The sequence below is a fragment of the Phaseolus vulgaris genome, chromosome 2, assembly GCF_000499845.2.
Source record: "Phaseolus vulgaris cultivar G19833 chromosome 2, P. vulgaris v2.0, whole genome shotgun sequence".
Lineage (NCBI taxonomy): Eukaryota > Viridiplantae > Streptophyta > Magnoliopsida > Fabales > Fabaceae > Phaseolus > Phaseolus vulgaris.
The window spans coordinates 25,386,024-25,406,922 of record NC_023758.2 but is presented as its reverse complement, the minus strand read 5'-3'; the positions used below and the strand labels follow the sequence as shown (position 1 = coordinate 25,406,922).

General features: G+C 33.4%; 1 protein-coding gene across 1 annotated transcript; it reads right to left on the bottom strand.

Annotated features, from left to right (window-relative positions):
• Positions 1–12,908: 12,908 nt before the first annotated feature.
• On the bottom strand, positions 12,909–14,192 carry LOC137809259 (uncharacterized). Its single transcript, XM_068610394.1, has one exon. It carries the CDS (start codon positions 14,190–14,192, stop codon positions 12,909–12,911), a length of 1,284 nt encoding a protein of 427 aa, XP_068466495.1.
• Positions 14,193–20,899: the final 6,707 nt, after the last annotated feature.

Here is a 20,899-nt window from a genome sequence, read left to right as displayed (position 1 = left end):
TTTATAGATTTGACTGATATGACAGAAAAAAATATTTATATTTTATTTTAATAATCTTATATTAATATTTATTTTATTATAATAAATAAAAAATATTAAAGACATAATCAATTATATTTTATATAAATATTATTTATGAAGAAATAATCTATAAAAGTAATAAATTATGTATGACAATATAATTGATTATACCTGATAATATGATTAGTTATGATTATAGTCTTGGCAAATCTTCTCCCATGCAAAAATTTAGTTTTTCTATCCCAAAATTTATGTTTTTCAATAGTTCCCTATGTTGATTTTTCAACTTTTAGTGTAAATCTTGACGTCTTTCCATCCTTATATCTAAACAAAGTCTAAAATAAAGATACTTCATTTTTCATGCACTGCAGAAACACTGTTAATCCTCTATCAATTTAGGCAAATTCTTCGATGTCACCTGCATGGTTTTTGGCATGCTTATATTTTTAAAAATATTAAAATTATCCATTTCAAATTTTATAATTTGAAATATAAATATATTTCGGATTTTAGAATTTGAAATACAAATTTTATTTTTCAAATTCTAAAATTAAGAATACATTAATTCTATTCATTTCTGTTTTGGAAGATAAGGGGGTGCTCAACAAGGAAGTTAACGAAAAAGATAAAATTGTCATTTTATTTTTTCTATAAAGATGCGGAAAGAAAACATGGAGGTGCACAAAGAATTTCGCTCAATTGAAAGAAGCAAAAGATAGGCTCATAAGTGCGATTTTTGTTTTGGAGATGAAATGTGTTCATTCTATTCTTTTAAAAAGAAACTTTGATATGCTTTGTACCTCCACTCACTCCTTTTTATTTTAAATGGATATTCTAAAATGAAAAGTTTGCATTTTAAAATACTCAATTTGAAATAAAAACAAATTATGTGAGTCTATATTTCAGAGAGTTGAAAAAATTAGTAACTATATTAATTTCGCTTCACTAAATGTTCCACTAATTGAGTTTTTCTATTGTCCAACATCTTGTTTTATTTTCACTTTTATAAATCAGATTATTCTTACAATTTATTTTATCCTAATATTATATATAATAATATATATTTATTAATATTCAATAACTTTAATCATACATTATTTGACTATAATAAATAAATAAATCTATTATTTTAATTTATATTCATATAATTTGGTTTATTTGAGCCATAACTATTTTTTGTGTTAATTTTTTGTTTTTTAGATTAGTTTGAAGAAAGTGTCTATCTTTAAAACTGAGTTAAATATGCAAAAGTTCAAGTTGCTTAAAAAACAAAATCTGAGAAGGAGAAAATAAAATTTACAATATCTCACAAACAGATTTGGAACCAAATATACTGCAAAATACAAGAATTCTAAAAAGTTGGAAACTGGGAAACTTTTAACAAAATTTACACAAAACTATTTTCGCAAGATCCTTGGAGTAGAAAAACCTATAAAAAGACACAAGTATCAAGGGATAAAGGGAGTTTCAGAGGGTTTTCTTAGTTGTTTTTTTTTTCTTTGTAATTCTTTTGTTTTTCCTTTTTGGTTGATTCCTCTGTAATTTCTCATTGAGTTATGAGGTTTTTATCAATAAAAGTTTTGTTTTTTCAATTCTTTACAACAATTGTTTTTATCTTTTAATCTACTGGAAAACTAACTTTTGTAAGAGAGAGTACTTGAAGGCATGATTGAGAGTTTTTTGTACTGGCCAGACCTCAGACATCGGCATCAGAGATCGACATCAGACGTTGACATCGAACATCGGTGGTCTAGTAACATTGATGGGCCACGTAAGTGGGCCCCAAAAATAATAATAAGCTATCATCCAGATATAAGAAAGACCTAAATCACGGAGAGTTCATGCATGTGGTGTGTATAATATATTCAGGTGTAGCACAAGTAAGAGTCGATAAAGCGGCGATCTGTGTGTGTACATAGTCGGTTGTCGTCGAAGTTTCGATAAAGCGGCGATCTCCGTTCGTACGTAGTCGGTGGTCGCCGAAGTTGTGCATCATCACCGTCCTTGAAGAACAGAAGGTCATTGGAAGTGAGGGGCGATGTGGATGAGGACACGTGGAAGGCCAATATGATCGCCAGTCGATAAAGCGGCGATCTCTGTGCGTACATAGTCGGTGGTCGCCGAAGTTGTGCATCATCGCCGTCCTTGAAGAACAGAAGGTCATTGGAAGTGAGGGGCGATGTGGATGAGGACACGTGGAAGGCCAATATGATCGCCAGTCGATAAAGCGGCGGCCTCCATGCGTGCGTAGTCGGTGGTCGCCGAAGGTATGCATCATCACCGTGACCAACATGATCGCCGGTCGATGAAGAGGCGGTCTCCGTGCGTGTGTAGTCGGGGATCGCCGAAGTTGTGCATCATTGTCGTCTTAGAAATGAAGTGGTGATCTCTGAGCGTGCGTAGAAAATAGGGTTTGGGTTTTGTAAAGGGTTTGGATACCCCTCTTGTATCCCCTTAATTTAAATTAATTCTTTGCTGATAAAAAAAAAAGAGTAAGTATTCCTGGAGGCGCTAAGACCCATAAGGGTTAGGGTTTCCAGGGAAAGATTGCATGCATGACACGTGATTAATTAGGGCACCTAAAGAACAGATGGCCCCGCAACGCTGGTGCATGAGTTGGTACCCTGGCGGCCATACTGTTAAGATTTTGCACTCCATAAGAGGAAAGTCCTGTGCGGTGGCTGTGCTAAGCTTGTGCAACACGCAACAGGATGCCTTGCTAGTAACCCTAATTCCACTTAAGGAAATATCCTCGTGGGACAGGGAAGTTGACCTAGTTACAACCTATAAAAGGGTGGTAAGAACCCTAGAAAGGTACGTCGTTTTCAAGACTGAAACTACTTTACATACATATTGTTTTTTAGCCCAGTACTGACTTGATCATCGAAGTGCAATCAATAGGTAGGGCCCCCTTTGTTTCAACGGAGCCACTCTCAATCACCCAAGGAGAGAGCAGAAACCACCAAAAATAGGAGGAGCTACCATCTGCCTCTAAAGTCAACGACGGCTGAGTCAACTGGCGAGAACATTTTCCTTATCTTCAACTTTGGTTTCTTAGTTAGTTTGCATTGTTCTAATTAATTTATTGGATGCATCATTCAAGAGAGAGGAGATAAACATTCACATGAATTATGCGCATGAAACAAAGTGAGTATTGATTAAACCAGTACAGTATACACATACTTTATTGGTGAGTTTCAAGCTGAATCAAATTGACGCATGTTTAATTTGATTTAGCTCTGTTTGAGGATTGAGAAAGAAATAATGATTACAGAACTTGTGAGGAATTCAATGGTGAAGATCAACCGGTTTTTATTTGTTATTTTAATCTCTTTTATATTTTTTGAACAACTATCTCAACCATTTTTTATCATTATTGTTATTACTAACTTTTATTGTTTGCAGATAGATTCTAAACACTGATTTACTGTTTTCATTATTGGATTCGATGGGATGTGTTCCTGTCGGTTGATTCGATTATCTTCGCACGCCTACGAAGATCACACGCCCAAAAATCCCTACTTTCGTTCGTACCCTTCTTCGATCAAGCACCTGAAATCACAAGGACAAAAGGGCATCCTAGAGACCGTTTGCACTCCGAAGCTCAAGTCAGTGTAGGGCTAGGAAACACCGAAAGTAAGTTGTAAAAAGCTCTCTGTGTAATCTGTGTGTGTATTCGCGTAAATGATGCGTACTTTATTAGGTTTAACTCTACCCTTTATATACTCTAGGGTTTCCACCGTTTCCGCTAATCACAATTAGGGTTAGTGAGGGTGTACCTTAGCGCCGCTATCACCCACTCTCAGGGCAATCTAGCGCGTAAGGTTCCCTTACTGGAGTGCACCTCTGACTGGATGACCACCTAGGTACCAACTTGTGCACCTAATCTCTGGGGCCATCTGTCCTGGGAGTGCCCTAACTGTTCACGTGCCATGCATGCAGTTTCACCCCTGGAACGTGACCCTCACAAGTCGTATCTTTTCCAGTGGCTCTTTGCTTGTGTTGCGCCTGAACGCGTCATCCACACCACATGCATGGACCCTCGTGACCTAGGCTTCTCCCTAACTGATAACTGGTGAGTGGTCCGGGATTCACCTCTCGTGGCTCAACTCTGCTGTTTGACTTGTCGAGGTCCGGGGTCAGCATATCCTGATGACTGATGTCTGACCACTCCTCGATCCTCTAGGCATATTGTCTACGAGACACTGGGCATACCGCCTGTGGGACCCACCTTACACGACCTGAGGCCTGGCCTCTCCTCGACGCCTTAGGCGTACCGTCTGCAAGGCGCCCGACCTCTACTGCTTGTGGGATCCAGCTTACGTGGCCCCACGTTCACTAGCAGTCAACTACGCCCGAGGATTGGTCGGTACATGATGGGAGACAACTTGGGATCTTTCTAGTCTTAAACAGGTTTAAGCTGAAATCATCTTAATTTGACAATAAAACGACAGTTATCATCAATCATCTAGTTTCATTTTTAAATATATTTACTAATTTAATTGTTAAATTTATTTTGATTTGGATTATCAACCTTAAAATTTCCTTCACAACCTTAAAAAAAACCACTTTTCTTTTATCCTTATTTAAATATTCATTTTTTGCCAAAGTCCATCTCTCTTAATTAAAAAAATAAAAAATAATTAAATGTAACATCATTTCATAATATAAATTATTGATCATAAATTCAAATTACAATTTATATATTAAACATATTTTATTATTATTCATCATTTGTATTAAAAATAATTATAAATTGTAAAATTTAATCATATAAAATAAATATTTATCCTACACATGCCCCCTAACAAGCTTCTTTTGTTAGGGAAATTTTTGGTCCACCATGTGAGGAGGAGGAAAGAAAATATTAAAAAGTTGGGTGGGAGGGTGGAAGATGGAAGGTGGGAGGTTGGACCCATAAGAAAGCATATGTTTGAGCAGTCTCATCCATTCTAATTTAAAACTCACACGTGGATGTACACAAATAAATATTTTTTATAATATTAGACTCAAAAGATCAACATAAAATTAAAAACTGAAAGTAACTTAATATTTTTAATAATATAATATAAAATACTATCAAGTTAAATATGTCTTCATTTTTTTAAATTTTTAAAAAAAGTCTTATAAACAATATTTAAAGTTATATTATATACTTATCACATCTTATTCCTATAAAAAAATTATTATTTAAAAATTAATTTTAAAAATAAAAATAATTAATTGACTAAATTAAATACTATTTCAAAAATTTTAAAAAAAATATTAGTATATAAATTAATTGTTATTATTAATAAAATTTATAAACTAATGTTTAAATTAGTATCTAGTTATAAAATTTCAGTCTAGAAAAAGTATAGAAAATATAATTAGGGGAAGTTGTTTGTCCAAACTTCTTTTTATATATATTAAGACTCATCGTGTCTCAAATATAAATTATATATTTTAATTTTTTTGATTAAAAGTTGCTGAAATAAATAAAAAGATGTGTTGCTGCTGCCTATAACTTACTTAAAAGATTAGTTTACGTTTCCTAATTATCAACTATTGCTAACAAAAAAATATTTTTGTACCTAAATGATTATATGAACCACTCTCAAACGTATCTTCAGGATAACAAATTGCTTTTCTTTCCATATTAGTAAAGAAAAACTATTGTATTTAAAAACAACCAACTATAAAATACTTAAAAAAAAAATCTAGACTACAACAATTCAATAAGTGAATTAAGTTTTATTTGACTTTCACAACTTCCATCTTCTTACTTAATGTTTGGATTTCATATTCTTTATCAAGAATTATGTTGTTAACAATCATTTTCCGTAAAAACATATTGGTAGGAGTTTGTTCCAATACAACACAAATTTCATCCTCCATAAACCTATGCATACATTCGGAAAAGAAACCAATTATATGGAGAATAAGTATCGTCACTAATATGTAACTCATGTGATGATGTTGCATCTTATATTTTGGATTGCAATTATGAGGATATGACCATGTGATAGGTTACATGTTAAATTTTAAATTACAATTATGAGCGTGTGGTTGAAGCTTTAACTTAATGCAAGTTAGGATAGGTGTAACATCCTCTAATTTTTTATATTTTAAATTAAGTAAGGATTGATATTTTTAGGGTAGTATAAAGAAATTAAATTAAATATTTTTTTACTTAAAAGTTAACAAATTTTATTTCGTCAACTATTTTTAAATAAAATCACTATCTTTTTAGAAAAACTTTTCTTTTCTTTTTTGTCTTTTTTCTTTAATCACATCCTTTGTCAGATTGATTATCGGAGGTCACATCTAGATGTCACATCTAGATGTATAACAGTGACTAAAAAAGTTGATCGGTCCAAATTTTATTAGAGTAAATACAATTGTGTTCATTTTTCCTTTAAATTCGTTTTGAATTTTTCTTTGTACTTAGATATACGTGTCTAGCGTGTGAGATATTTGACCCTTGAATTAGTTTCTATTAGTTCAGGGTCCTATTAATGTGTTCATATGGTTGATCAATACTCTATAGTGTAGGTTAGGTCATTTTTGTGTTTTTAGGTGTTTGAGCTCTTTTGGGTACTCAATTATCTAATTAGACAAGAGAATCTAATTTTGTTTTTCAATAGAACTCTAGGTTAGATGATCTTCATATGAATGTGACATAGTCACAAGTTTCAAATTTCTTTTACAAGGATGTTATCTTATAAAATTGTTTGAATATCTATATCTTTAAAAGTATAAAGATATTAAATTTTAATAGTTTGTTATTTAAATGTTGATTTTGATGTTGAAAAGGTTCTTGAATGTTGTTAAGGTGTGTTATGAATTGTTTGAAGTTTAATATATATATATATATATATATATATATATATATATATATATATATATATATATATACTTGTTGTTTATTGCCTCTAATTTAAATAGACAAAGGCTCTTACAATTGCTGTTTATTCAAAAAATGTCACTACGTTTTTTATAGACAACATTTGGTAGTGAAACATTGTATATTAGTTATCGAAAATAAGTGTTTTCGTACTAGTGTCCATATCACACAATTTTATGATGACTTCTTATTCTACCCCTACTTTTATTGTAAATAACTTGTAAATAATCTTAATTTTCCCTTTAATAAACACACATAACAATTACAAAATACTAAACATGTATTTAATTATATTAATCATTAATAGATTTTAAACGAAAATAACATATTAATTAAAGTTATAGTCTGTAATTTTTTTATTATACAAAAACGAAATATATCAATATTTATTGTACTAAACCAACTATTTACACTTTATATTTTTTAATCTAAATTTAAATTTTCTAATGATCTAAATTTTTAATTTTTTAAAATATTAATAAATTTTCATAAATATTTATATAATAAATAATTATTATTATTATTATTGGGTTTCACCTAAATACATGTTTATCTCCATTTGAGACAATCACTAAATACATGATGATATATCAACAATTATATAAAAAATTATGATATTATTTTCAACCCAAAATTTTAAAGTTACCTGTTTACAATATTTGTCTTCATTTGAGTCGATCACCAAAATAAATCATTAACTCTTATACCATGCATTAAGACTTTTCTAGAAATATATAAAAAAAAATTAAACATTTACTAATAATTATCAATGTTTTAAATATGTCATAATCAGTATATTAATATATGATTTTTTTTATCATTGTTATTCCAGTAGTCTAGAATAATTTTCTATTAGCAAAAAGTAAATTGAATAAAAAAAATGTTATAAGTCGCATATTAATATTATGATTATTTTTGTCAAGGTCATTCCAATAATTTGAAATCTGATTCTAACTGTCCCATTAAAAATAGGTGAGTTTATTTGCTTAATCCAACTTATATGGATAATGCCAAACTTGTTTTTTTTTTAAAGTGAGATGAGGTTGTGTTGATCCACAAATATCAACTTGGAATGGATTGAAGTATACTTGTGGATCAAGTATTATCATGTATATTTATTTGTTTATTGTGTAACTTTCGGTCGTTCAGAGCCGATCGGTACACTTGTCTCAGGTTCGAGGGCGTTGGTAGCCGAAGAGTCGTAAAAGGTGGATGAGATTTTCTAGGTAATGCTCGACAGTTGGCGCCATTAAATGTGCAGCAGAGACCTGAGGTTTGGCATAGGCGCCATTCAGGTGTGTACTGTTTCATCTAACGACTTCAATGGTGGAGATCTCGTGTCGCTTCGTGTGCCGGATACGTTTAAGTTATAATTCTAACCGAACGCTCGGTTAATTAATAATTAATATTAATTTCTAACCAAAGTTGGGAAATAACGTTTACGTTATAATTCTGACCGAGCGCTCGGTTAATTAAATATTAATTTCTGACCAAAGTTGGTAAATATATTTAATTTATCATTCTAACCGAATGTTCGGTTAATTAATAATTAATATTAATTTCTGACCAAAGTTGGAAAATAACGTTTAAGTTATAATTCTGATCGAACGCTCGGTTAATTAAATATTAATTTCTGACCAAAGTTGGTAAATAACGTTTAAGTTATGATTCGAATAACATTTAAGTTATGATTCTGACTGAACGATCAGTTAATTTAATTAATAATTAACATTATTAATTTCTGGCCAAAATTGGTGAATAACATTTAAGTTATGATTCGAATAACATTTAAGTTATGATTCTGACCGAACGATCGAGCGTTTTGTGGAGATGAGTTTTTTAAGTGCCTCGTTAAAACCTTCTCAGTCGAAAATCCTCCTTAGGGATAAAACGACCGAGCGAGGAAAGAGTACACTGTTTTCATTTATCAGCTGTAATAGAATTTGAGATGCGTGGCATTCCACGTTCTCGGTATAGATTTTCCTGACAAATATTCTAAGTAATACGCTCCGCCGGTTGTTGTGTCGGCAATACGGAATGGTCCTTCCCAATTACTTGAAAATTTGCCACCGTCTTTCCGAGCGTCGCTAGGCATGCGCCAAACAAAATCTCCTTTTTGAAAACTCCGTGGCTTCACCTCTGAGTTATATCTTCTTGTCGCTCGTATCTTGCATGCTTCTTCACGTATTTTCCACTTGTCTCTTAGTTCATTGATGAGGTTGAGGCCGACCAGTAAGCTCTCTTTGTTGAGGTTCAGATCCAACGTTTGTCGTCGTAATGAGGGATCGCCTATCTCGATCGGAATCATGGCTTTGGTGTCGTATGTCAGACTGTAAGGTGTTTCCTGAGTCATTGACTGAGGGGTACACCGATAGGCCCAGAGAACTTCCAAAAGTTCTTCAGTCCAATTTCCTTTGGCTGGACCAAGTATCTTCTTCAGCTTGTTAAGAAAGACTTTGTTTGCGGCCTCGGCCTGATCATTGGTTTGCGGATGCTCGACCAAGCTCGTAACATGTTTGATGTGGAGTTTGTCATAGAATTCTGCTAGCCCTCACTCGGTGAACTGTCGATCGTTATCTGTGATAATAACCTGAGGTAGGCCAAACCTGCAGACAATATTCTTCCACACAAAATTTTGGACATTCCGGGCGGTAATTGCCGTTAAGGGTTCGACCTTGATCCATTTGGTGAAGTAATCGATGCCGACCAACAAAAATTTACATTGCCCTTTGCCATGTGCGAAGGGTCCAATAATATCCATCCCCCACTTCACGAAGGGCCAGGGAGACAAAATGTAATGTAAGTTTTCTGGTTTTTGGTGTGGTAGGGTGCCAAACTCTTGACATTTTAAACATTTCTGGACGTACTCGGTGCAATCTCCTTGCACGGTCGGCCAGTAATACCCGGCTTGCAATACTTTAGCGGCCACAGTTCGAGCTCCAGAATGGGTTCCACATACTCCTTCGTGCAGTTCAGTCATCACATAAGTGACTTGTTCAGGGTTAAGACACTTTAGGAGTGGACGGGAGTATCCTCTCCTATAGAGGTCTTGGTCAATGAGTATGTACCTGGCGGCCTGTTGCTTCATCGTTTTTTCTAAGTGTGGGTCACATACTCCTTCAGTCAAGTATTGCTTGATGGGAGTCATCCAGTTAGGCAGAGTATCGGTTGCCATGCATTCTTCAGCACCAACACTTGGTTTGATTAGAGTCACGTGTATGACCGACCAATGGACTCCCTTCTGTTTGACAATAGCCAATCTTGAGAGAGCGTCCACCCGAGTATTATTCTCCCTCCGGACGTGTTGGAACGAAATTTCTTCAAACCTGCTTAAGAGATTTTTTACAAAGTGGAAATACTGCTGAAGTAAAGTCTCCCTTACCTCATATTTTTCTGTGAGTTGTCCAACGACTAGGCGGGAATCGCTCTTACAAATTAGAGTAGTTATTTCTAATTCGATTGTCAGGTGTAGACCAACAATTATTGCTTCATACTCGGCTTGGTTGTTTGATGTTTTAAATTCAAACTTCATGGCTTGCTCAATAACAATCTCTCCTGGTCCTTCAAGTACAACTCCTGCCCCGCACGAACGATTGTTCGAAGAGCTGTCTACATACAACGTCCATCTGGATGTCTTCTCTTCGATCGGATAAGGAGTGAGTTCCGCTGTGAAATCAACAAGTGCTTGGGATTTAATGGCTCCCCTGGGTTGGTATTCGATATGGAACTCTGATAATTCAATCGCCCAACCTATCATTCGTCCGGCTAAATCAGGTTTGGTGAGGATCTTCATAATGGGATAGTTAGTTTTAACTATGATCCGGTGATTTTGGAAATACATTCGCATCCGTCGTGCGTTAATGACTAAAGCCAATGCGACTTTCTCCACCATTTGATATCGGACCTCCGCACCGTGCAACACTCGGCTAACGAAGTATACTGGTCGTTCTTCTGTTTCAATTTCCTGCACAAGAACAGAACTTACTGCTTCGTTGGAGACAACGAGGTAGACCATGATGGGGCTCGCGTGTGTTTGGTTTCTGGATGACCGGGGGGGATGCCAGAAATGTTTTGAGCTGGAGGAAATTCTGTTCTTATTCATCTGTCCATTCAAACTTAGTCGTTTTCTTTAACAGTTTTATGATGGGTCTTGTTCGTTCGGTAAACTTGGGTACGAACCGAGACAATGATGTAAGACGACCGATCAGTCGCTGAATCTCTTTGAGTATGCTAGGACTTCTCATTTCTGTAATAGCCTTGCATTTTTCTGGATTAGCCTCTATGCCCCGATGGGTGAGCATGAAACCTAAGAACTTTCCACCTTCTACACCGAACGCGCACTTTTCCGAGTTTAAGTGCATGCGATATTTACGCAAGGCCTGGAAGACTTCTTTCAAATCTGAGATATGTTGTTCGCATGAGTCTGATTTAACAACAATGTCGTCAACATACACCTCCACGTTCCGTCCGATCATATCATGAAAAACATAATCCATTAGACGCTGGTAGGTAGCTTCGACATTTTTTAGGCTGAATGGCATGACCTCATAGAAAAAATTGTCGAAATCTGTTCTGAATGTTGTTTTCTCTCGGTCGCGATGGTGCATCTGTATCTGATTGTATCCTGAGTATGCGTCGAGGACACTTAAGATTTGGTGCCCGGCCGCGCCCTCGACCAGTCGGTCAATAGTAGGTAAAAGATATGAATCCTTTGGGCATGCCTTGTTAAGATCTGTGTAATCTACACACATTTGCCATTTGTTATTTGCTTTCTTGATCATTACTACGTTGGCCAACCACGTTGTGTAATGGGCTTTCTGGATGAACCCAGCCTGCACCAGTTTATCAGTCTCCTCTCGTGCGACCTTGCGTCGATCTTCGTCCAATTTTCTTTTCTTTTGGGCGATTGGTTTAGCTTCTTTATATATGGATAAACGATGAATGATAACATCCGATTTCACCCCTGGCATATCTGTAGCAGTCCAAGCAAAGAGATCAACATTTTTTATTAATGTCTTACCGATTGCTTCTCGGTCGTCTTGCTTGAGGGATGTTCCCATGTGTGTTTTACGGTCTTTGTCACGAAGGAATATGGGTTGAAGATCTTCCCCTGCCTCCATTCGAGGATCATTCAGTCGGGGATCTAGGTCGACGAGAGCAACCAGGTGCCTTCTAGAAGCTCTTCCTCTAGAACGCCTTTTCGGTGATCGACCTCTTCGGTTTGGGGATCGGTCGGTCGTTTTGGTATAGAGCCTTCGGGTTGGCTCGACCTTCAAGCTGGCCACATAGCATTCTCGTGCAATCTTCTGATCTACATGCGTTGTGGCAATATCTCCATTGACCGAGGGGAATTTCATGGTCAGGTGGGGGGTTGAAACAATAACCTTAGTCTGTTGATAGATGGACGACTTAGTAAGATATTGTACAAGGTATTGGAGTTGACCAACTGGTATCATATGTTGATAGTCTTGCTGAGGTAATTGTCGCTGAATGTAGTGAATAAGTCAATGTATCCCCTTGTGTCGACCCTTTCTCCCGAGAATTCGACTATCTGTTCATTGTAAGGCTGTATTTCTGCCTCTGAAATCTGCATTTTCTTAAATGTCTCACAATATAAGATGTCGACCGAACTGCCTTTGTCTACAAGCACTTTGGCAATTGCAAACTTATCAATTTCTACGGTTATGACCATGGGATCGTCTTGAGCGGGATCAATTGCGGTGAAGTCGTTGTCCGTGAATGTGATTGGTGGTATATGCGGTCGACGATGTGTGGAGGCCGAATGGACGGACTGAATAGCCCTTAAATGTTTCTTCCTTGCCGAATTGGAGCATCCTCCACCTGCAAAATCACCTGCTATATAATTAATCTCTTGAGGGGGTAGGCCGAGCGACACGGGCCCGACAATTGTGTTGATAACTTCACGAACTTTTTGTTTGGTTCGGCTTCTACGCTCAGGATTTTCACTCCGAGGCCTTGTCCGTATGATTGGACTTTTGCTTCATTTTCTTCTATTTGTGCGACGATGATCATCGCGGGTTCGGTCGTCTCGTCGTCCTGAACGTTCTCGGGAGTCGATGTCACGTTGGGGCGATCTAGGTGTAGGCACGGTCGTCTTCACAAACTTGCGAAGATGACTAGCTTGGACAAGTTCTTCTATTTTGTCCTTCAATGCTTGGCAACCTTCGGTCGTATGACTGTAGTTGCGGTGGTATTGACAACGTTTAGCTGTATCGGTGTTGGGAGGTGTTTGTGCTTGTTTTAATGCTAGGATCAATTCAGTTTGCCAGGCTTCGTCCAAGATCTTCCCCCTCGGTACGACCAAAGGCGTATAATTGTGGAAGCGCGGACCTCTATTGGGGCGATATCGGTCTCGGTCGGCCGGTACTACTGGAGGACGAGTGCCCTTGTTTCTTTTTGTGTTCTCAACATGTGTCTTCCTATGATAATCAACATGCTCTTCAATTTGCATGAATTTTGTGGCTCTTGTTCTCAATTCGTCCATACTGTACAGTGGTCGCTTGATAAGGCTTTCTGTGAATCGCCCGGGTAGTATGGCCGAAACCAAATGGTGCATTGCTATGTCCGAATTCAAATTGCGTATCCCCATACAAATTTTACTGAACCTGTCCATGAAAGCTCTCAAGGACTCTCCTCTTTCCTGTTTGACATTAAGAAGGGACATGGAGGACGTCCGATGAGGCCTGCTCGTGGCATACTGAGTAGTGAATTTCAATTCCAAAACATCAAAGCTGGCAATGGAATTAGGGGGGAGATCAGTAAACCATCCAAGTGGCCCTTCCCTGAGCGACGTGAGAAAGACTTTGCACCACACCGTCTGATCAATCATGTAGAGAGTCATCTGCGTTCTAAATATATTTAGGTGTTCGTCTGGATCTGTAGAACCATCACAGAGGTTCATGGTTAATCCTCTCCATTTGCTGGGGAGAGGTGTGGCTATGATGTCATACGTAAAGGGATGGCCCCTTGGGTTTGCTACTCTGTTAGGGACAACATGTTTTACGCTTTGATTGGTCTGGTGGACCAATGACGTGTGAGGTACCGTCTGGGCTAATACTTTTGTTCCAGATTGATGTGGTGGTGGTGTGGGTGCTTGTGAGTGTCCTTCACGTTTAGATTGTTCGAGTTTTTCTAGTAACCTTCTGTTTTGCTCCTTTAATTGAGCCATTTCTTCTGCTTGTTGTTGTCGCTCCTCTTCCTGCTTCCTCCTTTCCTCCTCCAGACGCAATTGGTCTGTCACCCCTTTCTGAAGCAACTCCTGCATATGAGCCTAGAGAGTCTGAAGCATCATCATGTGTTCTTTCGCTACGTTATCATTGTTGGTGTTGTTCACTATTGAAACCATCTTCGCTTGTTGGAATCCTTAGGTATGGGAAAAGCGTTTACTCGGGCCCTACGGTGGGCGCCAATTGTACCTGTGTGGATGTTGACCCACGTCGATACACAATTGATGTCGTGTTATAGTTGTTTAGTTCTTCGAGTCTTTCTTCCTTCTCGCGCACGTTCGTCCGGTCGGTAGGGGTACCTGCGATTGCACTCCGATGCTCAAGTCAGTGCTAGTGTTTAGTTAAGTTCTTTTGATCTTATGAAAAACGTACATTTCCCCCTTTCAGAAATTCCTTTTGTAGGTTGACTTGGGCCTTAGCTCGTGTGGGCCATGATGGAGGAGGGCCCAAGCTCACCACACGATGAAAGCCAAGCCTCCAAGACTAGACGGTCTAGCCTATAATGAGGAGCGTCTAGTCTCAAAAAGGAGTGTCTAGCCCATGAAGAGGAGCGTCTAGGCCATGATGAGGAGCGGCTACATAAGGAGCGTCTAGGCCATGATGAGGATTCCTTCTAGACCGTCTAGCTTCACATACACATGGGTCAAAGCTACGGTTTTGGGAAGATAAGACCTTTGTAATTGTTACATAAAGGCCCATTAGGGGTGCTTAGTAATTAGAGTAGTGTAGAAAGCATATTTGTGTGAAACATTCTAGAAAGACCATGGAGGGGGTGAGCATAAAAACTAGACACACCCCTCCCCATGTGCACCCATGTGCCATGTGCACCCATGTGCTTCACATTTACATTTCATTTGGCTAGCATTAGGGTTGCATTATGGTCCTCCTTAGCCTATAAAAGGAGGAGCCTACACCTTGTATTTTCAAGTTTAATTGAGTATTGTTATGCTGCCCATTTTGTGCACTAGCTTTACTTCTCCTAGAAATCTAGGCTATAAACTTCACTCCTTTCACCTTTCTCCATAGAGCTGGCCGAACCTCTCTAACCCATACTCATCATGCACCTTCAAAGCCATCACAACTCCTAGGAGGGCTTTGTTTCACTCACCCATTGCTTCCGCATCACATTTTACTACTTTGATTCAAGAAGAACACATGAAAATGCCATCAGGCCAAGTAACCAATTGCTAGAGACACGCTTAGTGGTCTCTGAGTCGTGTATGGTGGTTCCCTGGTATTAAGGGAGTGCTCTGCGAAGTATCTTTGACTCATTCAATGATAGTTACAACCACTGACTTGCCACGTATTATCATGTTTATTTATTTGTTTATTGTGCAACCTTCGATCGTCGCGGGCTGACCGGTAGAAGTATAAAAATAAAAATGGAATGAAATAAAAACTGAAAATCAAAACATCTTTTCATGAACCTGATTAACTGAATGTTTTGGTGAATGCGTGGCTTAAATAATATCCTTCCATTATTTTCTTACACTCCAGTAAGCGCTTAATTAATTTGGTCCACGTTGCCGACGTGATTTCTAAGTTTATCTGCTTGGTTGTTTCGTAGTTCCTCCCCAAAAATTTAAAAATATTCATCATTGTTTCAAAATATATAACAAATATTAATTATGCTCACCATCTTCCTTTTTCACGTAATATTAAATAAATGCATTTTAACTTTTTAAAATAATAAATATATTGTTTCTAATTATTTAATTTTTGTTTTACAAGGTAATAAAATAATTTGGCAATTTGTAAGAGAATATAACATTACTCGTTTAAACACACGAAAATGTCGACACTCCCTTTATAAGCTTTCACGTCAACTAAGCAATTAAGGATGTGAAATCAAACGCTCTATAAATTAGTGGTTGTAGCATTAAGTTATTGATTAATTAATAGCATCAACATTGCAAAACCATTCAATAATCCTTCTAATGACAAGACTCATCCACGTATTATTCAATTTTAATGCTACTTGTACCTATTTAATGTATTTTTTTATAAATTTTAATTCTCTTTTATTATTATAAGAAAAATGTTATTATTAACTAATTTAAACACACAAATAATTAATTGTTATATTAACACTACAAGAAAAAATGGTTTTAACAATGATTTATTTTTACACTATCCAGGGTTAAAATCTTTTCCATCATGTCTAATGATTCTCCTGACTTCTCGCTTCCATCGTAGACACACTATTCTCCAGGACAGGCTCAATGTCCGTCGCCGACAGTTTTAACAAGGAATCACAATTCAACCACACTTATATCTATTATATCTAAGGAGAAGAAATACTAAATAAGGCACCATCTTCTTCTTACTCCAATGTTGTTTCTTCCATCACCTTACTGTCCCAATTTAAATATATATCATAAATAATTGTATTATCTATTAGATGTGGGTTTCAAAGTCATGTGTGTTATGAAATAATTATTATACATATTTTAAAATAAAGACCTTAATTTAAAATATTCAAAATTATGAGAATTAAATATTAACATACTTAAAAAGACTAGGAATCATATAAACCAATTATCATTAATCATAAAAAAAAATATATGCCTGTTGAAATAGTTATTATCCAAGATTAGTTGTTGATATACTTATTATCCAAGGTTATTTTGCTGAGTTTTTAAAATAAATTTTTAAAGCTTTAGAAAACTTATTTGTAATGTAAAGTTATACTTTCAAAATTTTAGAGAATTTAGTTATAAAATATATTAAAACTATGCAGTTTTTAATTATTTATTTATAAATAGAATTAATTATATTTGTTTATTGAAGTTTGAAAAATCTGGAGTGTTTTATTGAAGTTCTACAATAAATCTCTAAAATTTAACGAAGGTTAAAAAAATCTCCGTTATTTTGCTGAGATTTTAGAATTTATTTTTTGAAATTTAATGAAGGTTAAAACAACCTCAATTATTTTGCTAAGACTTTAGAATAAACCTTTGGAATTTAACGAAGGTTAAAAAACCTTACTTATTTTGCTGAAGTTTTGAAATAAACCTTTAAAATTTAAAGGTTATAAAATTTTTCTTTATTTTGCTGAGATTTTTGAATAACCTTTAGAACTTAACGATGGTTAAATAACTTCTATTAAAACTCTTTTTTCTTGTAGTGTAATAAGTTATATCTTATTTTATAAATTAAAAAAAATTATGGATATTTAAAATTTATATTATTAATAAAAAATTGTAAAATATTTTTTAAATTAATATCTAGTTATCAAATTTTAACTATTAACTACTGTATATTCTAAATTAGTTATTTATTTAATTTAAAATATAAAATAATTAATAACTAAAAATTTAATTAGATAATAATTTAAAAATTACATTATAAATTTTTAATAATAATAAAAAATATTTTAGATATTAATATTTTTTTAATTTATAAGATAATATCTAATTTAATTAATATAATGATTAATTATTTTTTATTTTTAAATTAATATCTAATGATTTTCTTTTACATACAAATTACTTTAAACAATATTTTTTTACCATAGAATAGATCCTTTAATTCCATTAAGAACGTTTTTATCATAATATTTTATTAATAACCTATTAATTTATATTTCCTCAATTCCTTTTTCAAGGTTGAATTTTTAAAAAATATTTCTATTTAACTATTATCTTTAAATTTAAAATAATAATTTTCTTTTGTTACTTTTTATCTTTTTTCCTCAGTATGTGTCTATTAGAATAGATATATTTATTCATTATTTTCCAATTTGATCTCATCATATTTTCTTGAAACTTGAAGATTCGTTGACTTTGAGTAATTAATGGATTCAATGGTCACGTAGGAATTTAGACATATAGATTATGGAAAGTAAGATTGACTCACATTTATTTATTGGTAACATTCCAACCATAGTGCTACTCAAAGTCTACCACCTTCTCTTCACTTCACTTTCAATATAAAAAAAAAAAAAGTTTCATTATCTCCAATTATAGGACATTTGTTTGCAATTTTTTTTTACCTTTTTTTCTAACTATCTCTTTCATAAATTAATTATTCGCTAAAATACTATTAATTTAGACTGATTATGTAACTAAATTTATAAATATGTTATTGATTTTATATCAATTTTTAAACAGTCTTTCATTATTTTTTCTCATTGAAAACATATTTTTGTAACAGAAGATTGCTTATATAAGTATCCACATTATTCACTTGCGCTAATGATAAAATTCGTTAAATAAACAAACTTAACTTAAATTTTGTACTGGTAGTCTCTATCCTGAGATAACTTTTGGGACATAATGTTAAGCTGTCTTTATTGACCATATTAAATACTAAATTTGAATCATTAAAACCTTATAAAGTAACGTTACGCTAATTAAGTATGGTGAACTCCTAATGAAGGAAACTTAATCTCAACCTTGAAAAGAACCATCGATTATATAAATATAGGATTCTGGATTCAGAAGAAGATTCTGAGCTCTAACAGTTATAAATAACTACATATTAAATGGTTCTGCCTTAATTATTAATTAAACTGAATTGTATTGTGTAGTGATTTGAGGTGGTCTGAATTTCCCAACAGGTCATTGTTAGGAACATAAGAAAAGTATTTGTACCAGTTTGGAATGGCTTGTTTAATCAGAGCATCCACAAATAGTGAAACAAAGAACACTGCACAAGGTTAGTGGGATGAGGTACTATTCGCAATTCCATGTCTCAGTTTCTCTTTTGGATTTTTAGTAGCGAGCACAAAGTCATCAAAATCTTTTCTCCATTTATTTAATGATGCGATCTACTCTGAAAATTTGATATAGTAGTTAAAGCTCAACTGCAAAATAGATGTGATTACGAAATTGTCGCATGTTCAAGTTTGAACATGCCCAAAAAGACGTTTACGGAAATCTCTAAAGATGGAGGAATATGAATTCTATTGAAGTTTTGTAAACAGAAATCTATCCAACCTGTGAATGAAATAATTATCCACCATGTAAATTATGTAAACAGAAACTATTGAAATTAATATATTACTTACATTTCTTAATCAACTCAAAATAGTATGGCTAAAAGATAAAAATAGTATCAACTCTTAAATGTTTGAAAAATAAATAAGGCCAAAATAGCCCAACAGTGTAAAGCAGCGATGATTCACTATTCAGTTTAATACTTTCCTGATAAAAGAAAAATCAGTTTAATAAGTCGTATCTAGTACAACTTGCTTAGAAAATTTCTACAAGTTGATTATAGTTTGGTAGCAAAAAAGTTGTTGATAAATGTTCAGAAGAATTTATGTAAGTACTTATATATCTTGAAAATGAGTTGTTTTTAATTGGGATTCAATACACCTAAACTTTCTTATGCAAATATAAAAGATATTAAAATTTAATTATTTCTTATGAAATCAAATCTCAAACCTGAGATAATAATGTATAAATTAAATTAAAAGAGAGAATTGAAAAGATAAAGAGATTTTAATAATTTTTTTATCAATAATAAATGAATAAAATTAAAGAGATAATTAAAGTATCCCAAAAAAGATTTTAATAATAGATATACTTCAGTATTAGTATCGAATAAATTATATATATATATATATATATATATATATATATAATTAAGCCGTGCAGGTTGAAATTATTTAGTGAAAAGTATTAAAAAAAATTATAATGATAAAATAGTTTATGTAAATAATATAATATCTTTCAATTAAATCTGTGTTCCTACATATCATTCTATCTTTCATGGTTTATTCTCGCATATTTATTAAGAGTTGTGTGAAAATTTGAGAGAATAAATGTATGAAAAATTGAGAGAAAAACGTGAAGAAATAAATTTGTTTAGATTAAGATTTGTTAAAGTTGATGTTTTAGAAAAATATATTGAAGTTTGTAAATAGTGTGATAGTTACGAAGAAATTTTGAATATTTTTTAAATGTGTAAAATTTAAGTTTATAAATTTATTTTTATTTTAAAATTATTTGAATAATGAAATATGAAGTATAGATTTGAGTTAATTGAATTTTTTTTAAGATTTAAATAATATATATTTATTTATTTTATAATTATTAATAATATTATTATATAAAATTATTTTTTTATATAAATAATTATATATTTTTATTGTGTTATAATTTATTATTATTATTATTATTAATCAATGATTATTTTTAATTTTATTATTATTTTATAAATTAATGTTAAATATTATTGTTTTAATATTTAATATTTATGTTATTAATATTAATAATATTTTAGCATTATAAATATATAAATATATGTATATTATTATTTACTATTATATATATTATTATAGTTAACTATATTGTAAAATTTATATATATATATATAATGAATTATGTATAATATATAATCCATTATTTATATAAATTTTATAATTTAATTAATTATTTTAATTTTATTATAAATATTTATAATATTTTTATTCTTATTATAAATATTTTTAATATTTTATTTTATAATTAATCTGGAATAAAATGAAAAAATCATGAATGCTGCATAAAGACATGCAGCTTTCTCTGAGGGAACATAATTTTAATTGTTCACACAAATCCGCTTTCCCATACTTTGTCACACACATATATTAATGGATATCCAGATAAGTGATATGAGTGGTCATCCCTCTTGTAAACAATCTTCCATTGAAAGAAATAGAGGCTTAGTGTGATTTTAAGGTGCCTTATATCTCACTTTCCCATTTATTTATATAAACACCGATCAACTCTAAAAGGACAAATTAAGCCCAACATAA